The sequence below is a fragment of the Electrona antarctica genome (assembly GCF_951216825.1).
Source record: "Electrona antarctica genome assembly, chromosome: 18".
Taxonomy (NCBI): Eukaryota; Metazoa; Chordata; class Actinopteri; order Myctophiformes; family Myctophidae; genus Electrona; species Electrona antarctica.
Window position 1 is genome coordinate 38,561,367 of NC_136799.1, and position 16,902 is coordinate 38,578,268.

The following is a 16,902-nucleotide window of genomic DNA, read 5'->3' on the forward strand; positions in this document are numbered from 1 at the left end:
ACATTTTGCCAAACATCACACACACACTCCTGCCCAGAAGGGCACTTTTTCTAGTATATTGCTGTATTGATAATTTTACTTAAGTAAACCCATGTGAGTAATCATTAAGAAAATAAATCCTTCCTTAAATCCTTGCAGTCCATCTGGCTTGCATTTAGCTTCAATGCATTCCATCACACCATTCTCTAGTCTAGGAAATTCACATATTAATTGGTATACTGTTTTTCAACTTGCTTTTGAGTGCATTCACATTACATGTACATTTATGTAATGTAATTTATTTTTAGGTTATTAATCATAGACCGTAAAAATATTAATATATTAACGAGACCGCACGAAATGTTAGGAAAGTGCCCCATCTTGTGACAAAGTAGACTTAGTAGAGGTAGGCCTACTACTTATTTCTGATTAATCAGTCAGTGATTACTGCAAGTTATTTATTGGATTTGGATATGTTATCAGTTTCAACAAATAACTATTGCAGGTGTTTACTAGTAGTATTTAGTAAGTATACTATTGTTGACGTTACGAGTCCGACTGAGGTCACTGCCTAGACTCTAGTCTATGGCATAGAGTATATATAAGGTCTACGGTCTAAATCAGTGTCTACCGCATTGCATTGTGGGGCTTGAAGTTGTTCACGTAGCCGGCGTGGTGGGCGGTGCTTTGCTTCTTAGTTATGATGACAACTACCGGTTCATTTTGCCGATCAGTGATTGGTCATCTGCATTGTACGGAGTTGGCGCCATTGTAGTGTAGAGAGGCTGCTTGCTGTCTTCTCTCAGAAGGTTGTGTTTCAACAAATAAACTAAACTCTAACAATAAACAACACTGTGCGCGGTGTTTAAACACAACGACATGGCCGATAAAGAAGGTAACGTCTTGTTCACTCCTCAATACATGTGTTTAGTCTGCTTACTGAAGGAGAATTGACGGGTCTCTACCCGGCCGGGGGGACGCGCTGCTTGGCGCGCCAGTCAGCACCATGTCTCATTGTTAGTAACCAATGCTAACTATTAGCCCGTTAGCCAGCTCTGTTGATCAACTTCTTATTATTAATCGTTGATTCGTTACATTGTACAGGTGTTTTTAAATCAACAGCAGGGGGCCCCGTTAAGGGTATATTTGGTTCCATGTGTACTCTCAGTGTCAATTAAATGATCTTGTAAGTCACCATAATAAAGTTTATAATCATGAGATCGAGATGAACCTTTACTGATCCGTGTGTGTGTGTGTGTGCACTTCGCAGCATGTGTGAATAATTATGTATTTATATGTCATGTAGGTACATTTATGATAAATGTAGGCCACATAATGTCTGCACACATAAACGAACCTATGCACTCAAAATGATGAATATGATTGCATAGGTTTGTGTGTGCAGACTTAATATGCAAACTGTCATGTGCCAGTGCGCCTACTTGTATGTGCGTGATGTGTTAGGTAAATGAGGAGTGGGGTGTGCATATGTAATTATGAGTATGTGCAGTTTATAAACAATTACTATTATGAGTATTATCATATGTATAGCCGATCAATAATGACCAGCATGGTGCTAACCTAGAATCAAGGACCAGACAGTGAGTTTAGACCCCTGTTCGCCCCAAAAATATGTTTTGGGGTTCCCAATGCATTAGCTTAATGTGCAACATTGTTTTCTCACTCAACAGTAAACAAACCAACATGCAGTATACTATAAGAGTTGGCCGCAATTTGCAACACTAGATTATTTATAATGGGATGAATCTACAGTAGAGTTGCAATACCCTCCATTGACATCCCATTGATCCAAATTGCATTTCCGATCTGCTTGTGTTAAACTCACCAACATTGCAGCTGTAGGGAAAGTTTGAATTATCCTCTTTCAAACTGCAAAGCGTTTGCTTCATAAAAATCCACCGTAGACATGTTATGAGCTACTTTCTGTCAAGAAATTCTGTGCAGGTGATTCTTTTTCGAAGTGGAACTTAAGCACTCGTCAAAGTCACTAAATGGCCCTGCGTACTGCCCGTTTCGAATTTGCACATAATCCAGGAGACAGCAGCACGACCCTTTGTTTTCTTGTTGGGTGTTGTGGCCTGAAGCTTGGGAACCCTTCAACCCTTGCTGTATGTCATACTGATCATCATGTCAATGTCATTTTGTGCTCACGTGATCTTTTCCCGTTGCAGCGGCGTTTGACGATGCTGTGGAGGAGAGGGTCATCAATGAGGAGTACAAGATCTGGAAGAAGAACACCCCGTTCCTCTATGACCTGGTGATGACACACGCTCTGGAGTGGCCCAGCCTCACCGCTCAGTGGCTCCCCGACGTTACCAGGTGAGAGTACGTTCATGTCGGAGCTTGACCCATGCCAGGTTTTCCAGGGATTTGAACCCCTACACGCTGTCAGGCTGTCATTGCAGCCTAGGGTGTAGGCCCCATGCCAGGTTTTTGTGTCTGCTCCTGATTTTTGGATAGTAAAGTTTCGATAGATAAAAAAATAAATTAAATGCATTATAGTATATGTAGTACCCCATGAACCTAGCATCCCTATTTTGGGCAAATGTAAAAAAGGAACAGTAGGTGGGCCCAAAGAAGCCCATGGGGATGGAGTCATTTATGATTTTTCTTGGGTGTGTGGTGTTTTTTCTTTACCTCTGCAGACCAGAGGGGAAGGATTACAGCGTGCACAGGTTGGTTCTTGGGACACACACTTCTGACGAGCAGAACCACCTGGTGATCGCCAGTGTCCAGCTCCCAAATGACGATGCCCAGTTTGACGCCTCACACTACGACAGTGAGAAAGGAGGTGAGGGAACTAAGACTTCTGTTCTGTAGTTATGTAATTAATATGCAATGTGCCTCAACTTAAGACATAGGGGTGTATGTGTGCGTGCGCGCACGTATATTTGATAATGTGACAAATACTCATCAAAAGGTGGAAACGGCTACACTTGTAATGCTAATCCTCTTTATTTCAGAGTTCGGAGGCTTTGGTTCGGTGAGCGGTAAAATAGAGATTGAGATCAAGATAAACCATGAGGGAGAAGTGAACAGAGCACGCTACATGCCACAGAACCCCTGTATCATCGGCACCAAGACCCCCACCAGCGACGTGCTGATATTCGATTACACCAAGCACCCCTCCAAACCAGGTGGGATTACAATATACACCTTTTTTGCGGTGTGGCCCGAGCCTAGCTGCGTATAAGAGGTTCTGTGTGTGTCCGTTTGTCTGGCGATAACCTCGCAAACTGCCATTTCTTCATTGTGATGCTTGTTTGTCTGTGTATTTCAGACCCCTCTGGCGAGTGCACCCCAGACCTACGCCTAAGGGGCCATCAGAAGGAAGGTTACGGTCTCTCCTGGAACCCAAACCTGAGCGGCTGCCTCCTCAGTGCTTCTGATGACCACGTAAGTTCCACTTTCTATTAAATTATGAATAGTTATTATTAGTTATTCCCTTTGTCCCTCACTCTTTCCCTCTGATCCAACTGTGTGTGTCTCTTTCCCCTCTGTCCTGACAGACTATCTGTCTATGGGACATCAGCACTGTGCCTAAGGAAGGGAAGATCGTTGATGCCAAGACCATCTTCACAGGTCACACAGCCGTGGTGGAAGATGTGTCCTGGCATCTCCTGCACGAGTCCCTGTTTGGATCCGTGGCAGACGACCAGAAACTCATGATGTGAGCAGCATCTGTTTCTATTTTTACAACAAAGAAAAATAAATATGTAGATACAAATAAAGGAATCACTGCAGGGATAATACAGTCTCTACCTACAGTAAATGGGAAATATTCATAGTTTACAAAGAATACACTGGTAGTTCACAATGTTACATTTTTTTTTAAAACACGCACACAGTTCTTTGACAGCAGAATTAAGTGGCTTCAATGATTATTCACGGGAGAAAGGCGTTGCTCTTTCTAACAACGTTGTGTTTGTTTGTTTTTGTGCAGTTGGGACACGCGGTCCAACAACATGTCTAAACCCAGCCATGCAGTGGACGCCCACACCGCTGAGGTCAACTGTCTGTCCTTCAACCCTTACAGTGAATTCATACTGGCCACTGGCTCCGCTGACAAGGTACATCTGGCTCCTGTCCTGTGGGGAGTTAGGATCCTACTAGAATGTTTTGTTTCAGTCTCCACATTCAATAGTCATGTTTTTCAGATTCAATTTCATTAATATATCATTGGCCATCGACTTATTGTTCACACCGCCGGCCGGTTTGTTCTAAATGTAAACTTTGAGTGAAGAAGAGTGTACTGCAGTGTGAATATTAAAAGAACATTGCCAGAGCAGCTAGAACCTTGATGGATGATTTAGTCATAAATATCCCTACTGCTACTACCCTGCATTTGAATGATATAGTGCTTATCATCACGTTTATTATTGTTGATGTTTCTATATCTTTATTGTGTATAATTTTCTTTGTCAGACTGTGGCTCTTTGGGACCTACGGAACCTGAAACTGAAGCTACATTCATTTGAGTCTCATAAAGACGAGATCTTCCAGGTGAGATGAAAGAAAGAACCGCAACCTGCTGCCTTTCCTGGTCATTTTTGTTTGTTTCTCGAGCACTTTGTATCTTTCCGATGTCTTGAACCAAAGCCTGTCTATTCTTCCCTTCAGGTTCAGTGGTCTCCTCATAATGAGACCATCCTGGCGTCTAGCGGCACCGATAGGCGGCTCAACGTGTGGGACCTCAGTAAAATCGGAGAGGAGCAGTCGCCAGAGGATACAGAGGATGGACCTCCTGAGTTGCTGGTGAGTTTTCAGAAACAAATGTCAGCTCGGCAGGCTGCGTCTTAACCCATTTTGACCTGAGATCAGATTCTAAAAATGTCTTCTACATCCTGACAGTTTTCTGAAAAAGCTATGTTTCTATGTCAGTCGTTCTTCGATTTTTCAAAAATAGCAGACCTACAAGCTCGTAGCGCGCCACTCGGTGGCGCGCTATGAGCTTGTAGATCTGCTATTTTTCAATAGCTATAAAGCATAACATAGTGCTAACACCAAAAGGGGTTCCCACCCAAAATGGGTTAAAACGTGGAATGAGGGAGATTTTTTTCTCTGTGATTTATAATATTCTTGTGTGTCTGTCACACCCTCTAGTTCATCCATGGCGGACACACCGCTAAGATCTCCGACTTCTCCTGGAACCCCAATGAGCCTTGGGTCATCTGTTCGGTGTCGGAGGACAACATCATGCAAGTCTGGCAGATGGTAAGAGAGCTGCTTTTACTGTCACGTGGATGGATATTCATTCCATCATGTGGATGCAGATCAAGGTCAGAATGACTGAGTTGAATTGAAGTCAATTTGTCCATGCATAGAAAATTATATATATTGCTATATTTATTTAAAAACAATATTAATAATTGGGGTGCCGATGGTCTAGTGCAGGGGGTCTTCAAAAGGGGGTCCGGGGCCGCTAAGGGGTCCTCAGGGTTACTACAGGAGATCTGCCAAATCTTTGTGTGATAGGGAATGCCTCGTAGCACGAGGCGTTGTGAGCTTGTAGATCTGCTATTTTCGGTGCGCTGCAAGGTGTTTTTTTGGAGAGTTTAGAGGGAAAAAGAGCAGACCAGACCGAGCCAATGGTCAAGTTGACTAAATATTGAGGGTATGAAAAGTCTGAAAACAGACGGGTATTGGCATGAATCCAACATATTAATAGGAACTATAATGTGTGTGAAACAAGATTATAATCTATTAAATCTATGAAAAGGTTTAATCTGCAGCACAATTGTAGTGGGGGTGGGGTCCCTGCTTCATCTCTCTCGCTGCTAGGGGGTCCGTGACCTGAAAAAGGTTGAAGACCCCTGGTCTAGTGGTTAAGAATGCATGGTAGGCAGCCACATATACTGTAGGCTCTAATGCAGCCTGACATGGAGTCGCTGGTTCGATTCCCAAGCCCGGCGACATTTGCTATGTGTCACTCCGCGTCTCTCTCTCTCTCTCTTTGACTTTAAAAATAGTAAATCATATTAATACATGTTCCCCTCCTCAGGCTGAAAATATCTACAATGACGAGGACCCAGAAGGTGCTGCAGATACAGATACAGTCCAGGCATGAGTACACTGTAATGTCCTCGGTGTTAATGTAGCTCGGAGAGTGTACAAATGAAACCAAATGGACCCTTAACCCATTTAGGACTGAGGCCGGTTTTTGCTATATGGATCTGAGCCAAGTCTCCTGAGGAGGCGCGTCTGAAGCCTGTCCTGGACGGGGTATCTGGTCGTAAAAACAAAATCCTCTGTAGATAGCAAGGAGCCAGTGAGGCTATTCAACGTTGAAGCACTGGGCCCTAGTGGTAGGAGGAGGGACTACAGGCCGACCCGTGGATTCATGACCGGGAAACCCCGTGCAGCTGGGCTTTAACATTGAGCACTCGGTTGCACTTCCGCATTTGACCACCAAAATTTGGTGGTCAAATGCGGAAGTAGACGTTCTGAGACGGTACTTTCGGCAGTCTTCCGGGTGCTTCAAAATGCCACTGAGCAACTTCCACTGACATGAATAGCTGGGGGGGTGGAGCTTCGCGCCAGTTCAGTCTCTATCCTTTTATATACTCTATGGTAGATAGCAGTGCACCCAGAACCCCAATAGGGGTTCCCGTCCTGAATGGGTTAAGGGTCTATTTGGTTCCATGTTGTACACTCTGGATTACATTAGCACCATGGGCCTTACTTGGGTGGAACCTTTCAGGCCATCTTTACTTTTCTGTCTGGTTCCAAACATCAAAGTGGATCTGTTTTCCATTCCTGTTGGACACACAAGCAGTAGTGTCTTTAAAAAAAAACATTTTTTCTTTGCAACAACCGCTTTTGTAGAGAAAAAACACATTGTGTTATGATATGACGTACGTATATTTATATGTTGGGGTGAAGATTTTAGTACTCCATTACTGTGTCTATTACTTTGCCTTTGTTTGATGTACTGATAGCCGGGCATAAGTGTTCTGGGTGTACTGGCAATAAGTGTCCATTATTCAGATCCTCTTTGCTCTGTGTATACTTTGATCAGTGAGGTCTATCAATTCAATATTTCAATTGTTTTGATTATAAACATGTACATAGATTTCCATTTTAATCATGTCCATTCTATGAATCTTCTGAGTTGTATGTGTAGTGTGTCCTGTATGTACTTCTGCATTGTCTTTCTATGCTGACTCTTAATGTACTTTAAGTGTATTCATAATAAAAAAATATATTTACTTTACATACAACCACTTTGTTTCTTGTGACGGCGTCTGGTGTGCTGGAACTTTAAGACCAACTGAGGAACAATGTGAAGTTTGTCTAAACGGCTCCATCTCAAAAAATTGGAATAGTGTAAAAGTTAATTTTCTTCCCTAGTATAATTCAAAAAGTAAAACTTTCATATATTCTAATACTGTTTCTTTTTGTTTTAATCTTGATTATGGCGTACAGCTCATGAAAATCAAAAAATCCTATTTCAAAATATTAGAATATTTTACAAGACCACTAAAGACCTTTTTAAACGAGGAATGTCGACCATATGAAAAGTATATTAATGTATGCAGTCAATACTTGGTCTGGGCTAATTTTGAACAAATTATTTCATCAATGGAGCGTGGCATGGAGGTGATCAGCCTTTGTCACTGTTGAGGTTATGCAAGCCCAGGTTTGCATAACAGTAAATGCATTTGTATTGTTGAGTCTTATGTCTCACACCACCTTCACAATACAACCTAGATTCTCTGTGGTTCAGGTCAGGCCAGTTGGCTGGTCAGTTTAGCACAGTAATACCATGGTCAGTACACCAGTTACTAGTAGTTTTGGCACAGTGGGCAGGTGCCAAATCGAGCTGGAAAGGAAATGTAGCATCTCCATGAAGCTTGTCAACATACTGAAGCACAATGTACTCTAAAAAGATGGCTGTGTTGAAACCATTGTTAAGTTTTCACAAACACCAGCAGATAACTTGGCCTGCCCTAAATCATCACTGTGTTTTATCAAGTCCAGAGTCTTAACACAACCATCTATTATGATATTGTGCAGCACTGTGTGCTTCCATACATTCACAAGCTTTATGTTGATGGTGATGCTCATTTTCCAGCAGCACTTGGCACCTGCATACTGTACACTGGTATTCCTTCATATATACTGTAAGAAGACTATAGTCTTGTCTACTCCCATCCTACATATGTGTTTATAACTTGTTAAAGTACTGGAATATATGACAGACATTTAAGAAAATATATTTGGGATCAGGATGTCAATAAATATTTACTCATCGATTGGAAATGTCAGTTTCTACTGTAAACTGGAACTAATCCATTTACCGGTAATTTGTGCTTGCATCCATTGAAAGAGATACTCCATTTTCATGGGATTTTAAGTATAAGTAAATACATGTATGTAAACAAGAAGAACAAATAATGACGTAGTGCATTAGTATTTAGGCACTTAGAATTATATTGGTCAGGTTGGTGTAGATATTCAGAAAAATAATAGATCCTCTTCTACAGTTCAGTAGTCTCACTGGGTTCATCACAGCCCCTGTAAGACAAGAAACCATTCTCCTGAGTATTTAATCGTTTACTTCTTTTTAAGATGCCATGGATATGTACATTATTGCTCAACATTAGATTGTACCTGAGAAAGACCAGTTCTCTTGAAAGGCCATCTTTCAGTTCCTCCAAGTGTGTCTTTGATGCTCTCTGAATTTTAAATTCAGTTTTCAGTTCCCTCAGTATCTCCTCCAATGTTCCCACAGTCTCCTACAGTGGTACAGTGGTACACAATTGATCAGTATTGTCACTTACCGTAATGGCCTATACACAACATCTATGCAGCTCCTCAAAATTGTCTAGAATTGTTTTCTCATTTCTAGGCCTTAAAAAGGTCTTGCACACACTTAACCAATTAAGCACTTATGCCGGCCTATTTCAAAAATAGCTGGTACATGTCACATCTCAGCATGCATGGTTAATGTGGTTAAGCCTTAAATACATGTTAACCACTTTCCACATGCCATCCCTATTTTGGGTATGTCATTGCAGTTTATGTAGGTGAAAAAGGTTGAAACATTTTCAAAGATTAAGATAAATAGCGATATACAAGCTCACAATGCGTTGTAATGTGATGCATGGTTTGCAGTTAAATTGTTGTTGTTCATAGTTAGTCTTTATGACCAAAATAAGGACATCAGGGATAATGTGGTTACATTTTGTGTTTAAGTCTTACATTCAGACTTAAAGGGATAGTTCAGATTTTTTTAACTTAAGTTGTATGAAATACTTGCCATTAATATAGTGGTTGCAACTGTATTAATTGATTGCCCGAGTCCCATGGTGGGAGTTCTGCTCTGGTTTTGGTGAAATATCAAGTAGTTCCGGTCATTTTGTGGGGGGCACTGGGGGCCACGCAGTAAAAGTAAATTAATCCACAAAACTAACGTCATTTGTATTGTTGACCTATTTCTAAAATATTAGTGCAACTTCCGTTCTTTTTTTACCCCTCTATCACACAGAACTATGTTTTTTGTGTCCATATCACTACGCCCAAAAAATTGTTCCATGTGATAGAGGGGTCAAAGTTGAACGAAAGTCATGCTAATATTTTAGAAATAGGTCAACAATACAAATTACGTTCGTTTTGTGGATTGAATTCATTTACTTTTACTGCGTGGCCCCAGTGCCCCCCACAAAATGACCGGAACTACTTAATATTGACCAAAACCAGAGCAGAACTCCCACCATGGGACTCGGGCAATCAATTAATACAGTTGCAACCACTATATTAATGGCAAGTATTTCATACAACTTAAGTTCAAAAAATCTGAACTATCCCTTTAAATGAATTCATAATTGTTATTTTGAAATACACCAAGTCAAAGAGACTTACAGTATATTGTCTCATTTTCCATTTAATTTCACTGGTGAAGATGACAACTAAAAATCTATTAAATTGATCTTCAGATTAACTTGTTGAACGTGTACACCATTAACATCTAATACTAGGCCATTGCGTGTGAGGCACCCTAGACCCTACCCACTGTACCTTGTACTGTGTTGTGTTCTCCTCTCTCTCCCTTTCCATCAGGTAGATTCTCTGTTCCAGAGAAGCTTTCTGAAGTGCCAGTGTCTGGGTCTCCTCTCTCAGGGGCCCCAGACGGACCTTCATGTCTCGCCCCAGCTCCTGGCTCCTTCTCAGAGCCTCCTCCACAAACTGCTGCCTCTTCAGCAAGGCCATGACCCGGGGCTCATACCAGCCCTCCAGTGCCCTCATGCTCCCGGAGAGCCGTCGCTGCAGACTGACGGAGGCGCGTCGGCAGTGGCTGATATCGCTCATGGTCCTGGGCCGGCTGGGCGCTCTGGCCCGGTCCCTCAGGGCGTTGACCTGGTTCCTGTGGGCCTCACGGAGCTGTAGCAGTTCCTGGGTGAGACTTTCGATTTGGCAGTTGAGCTCCTCCTGTTAGTGACGGACAATAACACACACACACACACACACACACACACACACACACACACACACACACACACACACACACACACACACACACACACACACACACACACACACACACGCACACACACACACACACACACACACACACACACACACACACACACACACACCCTCATTAGGTATTGACCTCTTAAGCCATATATACTTTATCAATCGAACAACAAATAAAGAAAATACGCCTTATGAACTTGTAGGTCTTCTATTTATCCCCCCTTTTTTGTGGAAAAGGTTTGAAGATTGTTGTTGAAGTTTTTAAGTTTTTTCCCCCTTTCCTTTGTAGAATAACAGGTTAAGTAGAGAACTTAAAAACATCAGACCAATGAGCCCTGATGAAGGCTCATTGGAGTTGCTCCTGTTGATGCAGGAGGGAAGGACACTAACATCCATCACAATACAGAGAAAAACAAAAACACTCATCTTGGAGTGAATATTCATGTTCAGTTGTCCATTCCTTCCACTACGGTGTCATCATGACAAGTTAACATACAGTAGAGCTGCATGCTGGTAGCCATGGATCTTACCCGTGTGACAGTGGATTGAGCCACCTCATACTCCTGTGCTGCTAGTGTCACCTGGCTGCGGATGCAGTCTCTGGCATTGGAAAACAGCTTCCTCTTCACCTGCTGCACCTCCTCGTGCACCGTGATGTAATCCAGCCGTACCAGCGTGAGGAGTCTCTCCGTCTCCTCCAGCTTGCCCCTCAGGTGCTTCACCTCGCGCACCATGGGCTCCGGGAGCTGCCGCAGTTCTCCTATCAACTCATCCCTCTGTGTCTGTAAACGAGACACTTCCCGGATGCACCAGTCGAAAAGCAGCCCCAAGTCTTTCTGGTCCCCTCGACTCACGGCAATGTCACCTGGAAAGCTCTCCTCCAGGTGATGGATCATCTCACTCCTGTGGCTTTGTCCCTGGTATCCCGCATCACATGTGCTGTCATAGTCAGTTATCCCTAGATGAGAGTCTGTGCTGTTGTTGTCCAGATTGAGGAGGAGATCATCCACATATCTAAATTCAGCTTGTGAGTCCTCTGTAGACGCCATGCCATCCCTGTCCTGCAGAGACTCCATAACAGGCTTGCAGGCATCCATCACCTGCCAAGAGACAAATTTAGTGAAAACACTATCACTATCTAACTACCTAATAAACCAAAGGACAGTTGTCATTTCGGTCTAGTTATTTTGGATTTCTGATGATAATTCTGTGAGATGACTGAGCAAAGACATTAATCCAAGCTGAGGTATGTGCCAAAACTTTACTTTGACAATGCAGTATATGGCTCAAATTAGCCTATCAATAACAAGTAACATTCCTACTCACTGTGATTGTGGAGGTGGACAGTGCGGGTAAATCACAGTCTGAACATGTAAGTTCACAGTCTGAACCAGTTTGTAGCTCAGGACCACTCTGTTGTGCTTCAGTCTCCAGGAAAACAGAGACACAATTTGTGTTTATTAATAACACAGGAAGGAGGGCGAGAAATACTATCTGCTGGCTCTGTTGGAAGGGGTCCTACCTCCCACACCGAGTCACTCACTGTGTCAGAAATACTACTATACTAGTGTTAGTTTAACTCTGAGAGTGTACAAATTAACTAAATTGACCCATACAGGTCCACTTGGTTACATTTAGTAACTCCCAGAGTTACAATACAAATGGACAAATTAAAACTGATTATTTTACTGTGTAGCCTACTTATACCAGCCTGTGTGTGACAGTGTAGGGAGAACTGGGATATATTTAGACAATATTATGACCTGTTTTATGAGAATCCAAGAAAGCATCTGGGCTGCATGCTGACCAACTGGACAGGCTTTATGTGAACAGTATACATTTTAATTATTCATACATTTATGCTGCAGATGTAAAAAAATGAGCATGGTTGCTATGGTCACCCAGTTCACACGGGTGTGATTTCATTACGTCAGACATTACGTCAGACCACAGCTGATCAGTCTATATAAGACCTTACACCACTCAGTTCACACGGGTGTGATTTTTTATTTACAATAGTGTTGTGTCTGAGCTTTTTCTTTTCTTTTCTTGTTTGTTATCATGTTCTTGTTGTGTTTGTGTGTTTATTGTCTTTCATTTTGTTAAAAACCAATAAATATACTTTATTAAAAAAAGAAAGAAAGATATGTGTTAGATTTGAACATAAATTGTTTGTGCCCGTGTCGCACGGGTTTGTTATAGATCATGGTTACACAGTAAACGTGAGTCTTAGCTAAAGTGATTAAATAAAAGTATAAGAAAAATATCCTCATTCCCAGGTCAAAGCAGTGAGTGTGTTTGTTTTCAACTTTCACCATTAGATGGAGGCAAATCGCTGAATGACGTGAAAGTAACTCATCCTTTCCTCACCTGAGCGCACAGCGCCCTGGTTACAGGTGGGACAGGACAGGACAGGACGCGCTTCAACTTTTCCTCATTCTCCACCAAGCAGCAAGCACGGGAGCGTCCACAACAAGTCAACTGACCCACCGACAGACAAACTGCCTGACAAACACGGTCGGTTTGTTGACGTGACGTTTCTACAGACGGATATTATCAGGTTATTAAAGTCAACAGAGCCGTTTATTTGAGGCGCTTCGCGAAATGTTTTACCTGAAGTTGCATCTGGGACGGAGAACATAAAGTTTGGAGGAGAAGAACAGCGTGAAGTTTGGAGAACAGCACGTCCAAATGGAGAGCGGATAGGGGAAGACTTTCACCCAGTAGGATTAGAAACGTTTATCCAAAGGTAGGATTCATTCCTCAAGTCGGTTTTTGTCGTTGTCTAAAGTTTGAGGAGGAGGAATGTCGTCGTTCCTAATCATGAATAGATTGGCAGAAAGGTACTGATTTATGAAACGAATTGCTGTTCAATCAAATGAGTAGGCTGTAATCTTTCCTCAATTCAGGCAGTGGAGAAGGATTAAAACCAGGCTGTGTCATTATGTAATATCATTTCCATTCTTATTGTTTTGAAATTATATAACACACATGAACATGACGTTATTTTTTGAACTAGTATGCAATAGGCTACTTTTACATTTAACCCAATGGAGCTGAATAGATATGGAGGAAGTCCAAGTTCATTATTGACACGAATGGGAACAAATAGCCTATGTGTGGGACATTTCTTTACTGTGGCCTTGAGGGATATCAAAAAGAGGTAATTTAAAACCCATGTGTTTTTCTCTGACAATGAAGACTATTGTGATTGTTTCCTATATGGAACTCATTGACAGTTCAGTCTCATCCAGTCAATGGGTGTGTGTTCAGTCTATTGCCCATATCCTCTTTATCAGTCATGGAAGTACTCATATGTGTTACCAAGTAACAGTGTATCAATACTGTAATGTAGATAATATACTCTGTTAGAAGTCGCACATTCAAAATATACTTGGGTAAAAGTACAAAAGTATTGGCATCGAAATATACTTAAAGTATACCAAAAGATAAAGTAGCCTACTCATTATGCAGAATGTGTCACAAGTTGAAAAAAATAAATACAAAACAATATTTGGAAAATAGCAGATTGTGAGCTTGTGCATCTGCTATTTCCAAATGACCAAAATAGTGTGTTTTGTAATAATAATAATAATAATAAGCTACAAAAGTAATTGGTTACTAAAGTTTTCATATAGTTGTGGTGGAGTAAAAGTACACTATTTCTGAGATGTAGTGGGGTAGAAGTAAGTGTTTAAAATTGCAAATGCCCTTAGTACAAATTAACTTCAAATATAAATAGGCTATATATCAAAAAATACCTCAAAATTGTACGTCTTCAGGAATCAGTACTTGAGTACATGTACTTGTTACTTTACACCACTGCTCTTTATCAAGAGCTAGGCACCGCTTGTTTATTAACCTGACAGAAGATAACCTCAAAGTCTCCGAACCTCCCCTGCATGGGGTCTGTCTGCTACTGTTTGCCTATACCTCCTCTCTGTGGACTTTGGACTGGAAGCCACAGCTCCAAATCCATAATTATCTTGAAACATTGCAGCATTGATCTGATGGACATGACTTCGGGATTCAACACAAGCAAAGTTGTGCTCATTGACTTTGGTCCAGTCAGTCACACATTCCGTGGGATACAGGATAGGTGGGCACTAGGGACATCTGGGCACCTTGCATGTAAAATTGTCTATTTTGTAAAAAATGTTAAAAACAAATGTAAAAAAGTGAACATGCACTGTACATCATTATCAGACTTCATTTTATCCATCAACTTCTTGTTTATGCCACAAAATGACAATGCAGTGTAGCAATTTGTAGAAATATTAGACCTTAATTGTCTAAGCATGTTCTAATCATGTATACTTTACTTAAAAACAAAATAGCCAGTTTTACATCGAGGTGCCCAGATGTCCCTAGTGCCCACCTATCCTGTCACCATTCGGGTGTCATTTAATTTGTTGGGCGAGGTGGCCCATGATTTGAGCTCTTGCGACATCAGTGGGAAATGGGAATGACCGTTGTTCCAGGTGTTAAGTGACCGTTGTTTCTTACCAGGGGGTTTCAATCGAGTGGAATTGTTAGTGCTTCACTGTCTGGTGAAGGCTGCAGCCAAGAGAAAGAAGCATTATGTTTAGGAAGGGTGTGTCACAATATTCCTTCCTCCTTCTTTACCTGGCTGCCATGCCAGGACTTGTTGTACCCATGGAGATTATTACAGGTGTGTTATTGTAAGCACCGGTGGTACGGTAGCTGCCAGAGCTACCCTGGCATTGAGAGAGGGAAACAGATGAAGATAGGGAGACTGGGGGCAAGACAGAGATGGTAGCAGAAAAGAGATAAGAGATGGAGTGAGATCATGATGTGACTTGAGGGAGAGACATCAGATTGAAGATCTGCAACACTGATATATCCAGATGGCAATCCCAAGTAGCCTGAACTTCCCTGAAGTGAATGCAAGGAAGATGTGGAAAAATAAAAAGCCTTTGTTTGTGTGGTTAATGCATAGGGCAGTGCGTTAACAGCAGTAAAAAAAAGTTTTGCGGCACATCAGCCTTCATCATGGTGACTTAGGAACAGACAGAATGAGAAATGGAGGGGGAAAACACGTATGTACATTGAGTTGAGTTGTTCTCAACTGTTGAGGTCATGTGTGCCATGGAACTTTGAGACAATAACACAATACTATTGCAATATATAGGCCTATGACTATATAAAAGGTTTGTGTTGTTCAGCTATTTCCACTGTGAATGAATATAGGTGACCCTTGAGATTTTGACTTGCTCATTTGGTTCCATTTGTATATTGTCAGAGGTTAGGCAAGACAAGTTTGAAAACCACGGGTTATGAAACCCCATCAGTAAAGTAGCAGAATATACAGTAGTACCACATGGGGGGGGAAACAAATCACATTTACTCAAGTTAAGAGAAACAAAATAAATCAAATGTTAATATTAGAAAGGACAATTCTAGTTCTTCATTTGAGACCTGGAAAAAGACCTAACTTTTGAGTTAGGTTGACGCTTCTGTGAAACTGACCTGTTTTGGCAATAAGCCCTCTGTGTATTGAATGATGACCTGTCAGTATCAGCGTTGTTTTTGAGGAAGTGATTATTGATTATTCCAGGAAGAGGATAATCGAATTGTAGTTGCAAGGTGTGTGTGCGTGTGCGTGTGTGTGCGTGTCAGCCAGCCATCCTTGCTGTGAGAAGTAACTTGCTGGCTCTGAGTGAAAGACAATGGGCCTTTAATCACAGGGATTGGCTGATGAGTAACTCATTACTGTGGTGCCATTATCAGCACTATTATGACTCAAATAGATCTATTATGATAAGAGACAGGAACACTTTAACAGGTGTCTGTGACTGTTGTTCTGTAATCTCGGGGACCTTTTTTAACCACTAGCCAAAATTAAATAGCCGATCGATCACATTGACTTCCTAGATTGGATATTTTCGCAGTTTCTTTTCTTCTTCCAAGTCTTATCTATAATGAGAATGACATGCCCACAATAAGGATGTTGAACTTGAAAGTGGTTATGTCGCATTTAAATGGGTTCTTGTTTCATATCAGTACGATTTCAGTATAGTAGAGCTTTATACAGTATTACATTTGACCGTAGGACCCAGTCTACTCGGGTTATGTGAGCGTTTGAGTCAAAGTGTGTTATTTTAAGCAGGCCTCAGAGGTTTTGTTTTGACTTTAGGGGAGAAAAGAGACTTGGAGATGCCAGTGTGTATTTTTAAACCCCACCGCCCAGCTGTGTTTGCCTCCACTGTTACTCTGTGACTTGCTACCAAAAAAAGCTGTCTTCTGACTGACCCATTCGGGATCACGTTCTTTGGCTCCTTGGAGACTGGAGTCCTGGCTTAGACCCCTTGGCAACCCCTGGAGAAGCACAGCAAACAATGTTGGAATCTCAAGAGCTTTTAGATGGAGGTTCCACCATTTTACTGTCGAATGCAGGGACCC

General features: G+C 41.7%; 3 protein-coding genes across 6 annotated transcripts in view; 2 read left to right on the plus strand and 1 right to left on the minus strand.

Annotated features, from left to right (window-relative positions):
• The first annotated feature begins 716 nt into the window (after nucleotides 1-716).
• On the plus strand, nucleotides 717-7,220 carry LOC306941747 (histone-binding protein RBBP4). Its single transcript, XM_079527387.1, has 11 exons — nucleotides 717-874; nucleotides 2,172-2,319; nucleotides 2,646-2,791; nucleotides 2,964-3,137; nucleotides 3,281-3,396; nucleotides 3,510-3,670; nucleotides 3,944-4,070; nucleotides 4,426-4,503; nucleotides 4,621-4,755; nucleotides 5,104-5,214; nucleotides 6,002-7,220. Exons 1-11 carry the CDS (start codon nucleotides 859-861, stop codon nucleotides 6,065-6,067), a joined length of 1,278 nt encoding a protein of 425 aa, XP_079383513.1. The 5' UTR covers nucleotides 717-858; the 3' UTR covers nucleotides 6,068-7,220.
• A 1,003-nt stretch (nucleotides 7,221-8,223) lies between these two features.
• Nucleotides 8,224-12,906, minus strand: LOC306942192 (syncoilin-like). The gene is made up of 6 exons (XM_079527956.1): nucleotides 12,850-12,906; nucleotides 11,806-11,907; nucleotides 11,010-11,579; nucleotides 10,021-10,431; nucleotides 8,614-8,738; nucleotides 8,224-8,517 (listed from the first exon to the last, which is right to left on the minus strand). Exons 3-6 carry the CDS (start codon nucleotides 11,574-11,576, stop codon nucleotides 8,481-8,483), a joined length of 1,140 nt encoding a protein of 379 aa, XP_079384082.1. The 5' UTR covers nucleotides 11,577-11,579; nucleotides 11,806-11,907; nucleotides 12,850-12,906; the 3' UTR covers nucleotides 8,224-8,480.
• LOC306942191 (uncharacterized protein) overlaps nucleotides 12,876-16,902 on the plus strand; it is a 47,206-nt gene continuing 43,179 nt past the window's right edge. For 3 of the 4 annotated variants that reach the window (XM_079527951.1, XM_079527954.1, XM_079527952.1), the window contains exon 1: nucleotides 12,877-13,228. The gene's annotated coding sequence lies outside the window, so the exon portion shown is untranslated. Of the gene's footprint in view, nucleotides 13,229-16,902 lie in introns of all 4 variants that reach the window. The other variant, XM_079527953.1, reaches the window with a different exon arrangement.

Coding starts and splice junctions, on each gene's coding strand:
- LOC306942192 (XM_079527956.1), bottom strand. CDS start 11,576: ATGGATGCCTGCAAGCCTGTTATGGAGTCTCTGCAGGACAGGGATGGC. Junction 8,739..10,020: donor AGAACACAACACAGTACAAG/GTACAGTGGGTA, acceptor GTACCACTGTAG/GAGACTGTGGGAACATTGGA. Junction 8,518..8,613: donor AGAGAACTGGTCTTTCTCAG/GTACAATCTAAT, acceptor CTTGTCTTACAG/GGGCTGTGATGAACCCAGTG.
- LOC306941747 (XM_079527387.1), top strand. Junction 2,792..2,963: donor CTACGACAGTGAGAAAGGAG/GTGAGGGAACTA, acceptor TCTTTATTTCAG/AGTTCGGAGGCTTTGGTTCG. Junction 4,071..4,425: donor CCACTGGCTCCGCTGACAAG/GTACATCTGGCT, acceptor TTTCTTTGTCAG/ACTGTGGCTCTTTGGGACCT.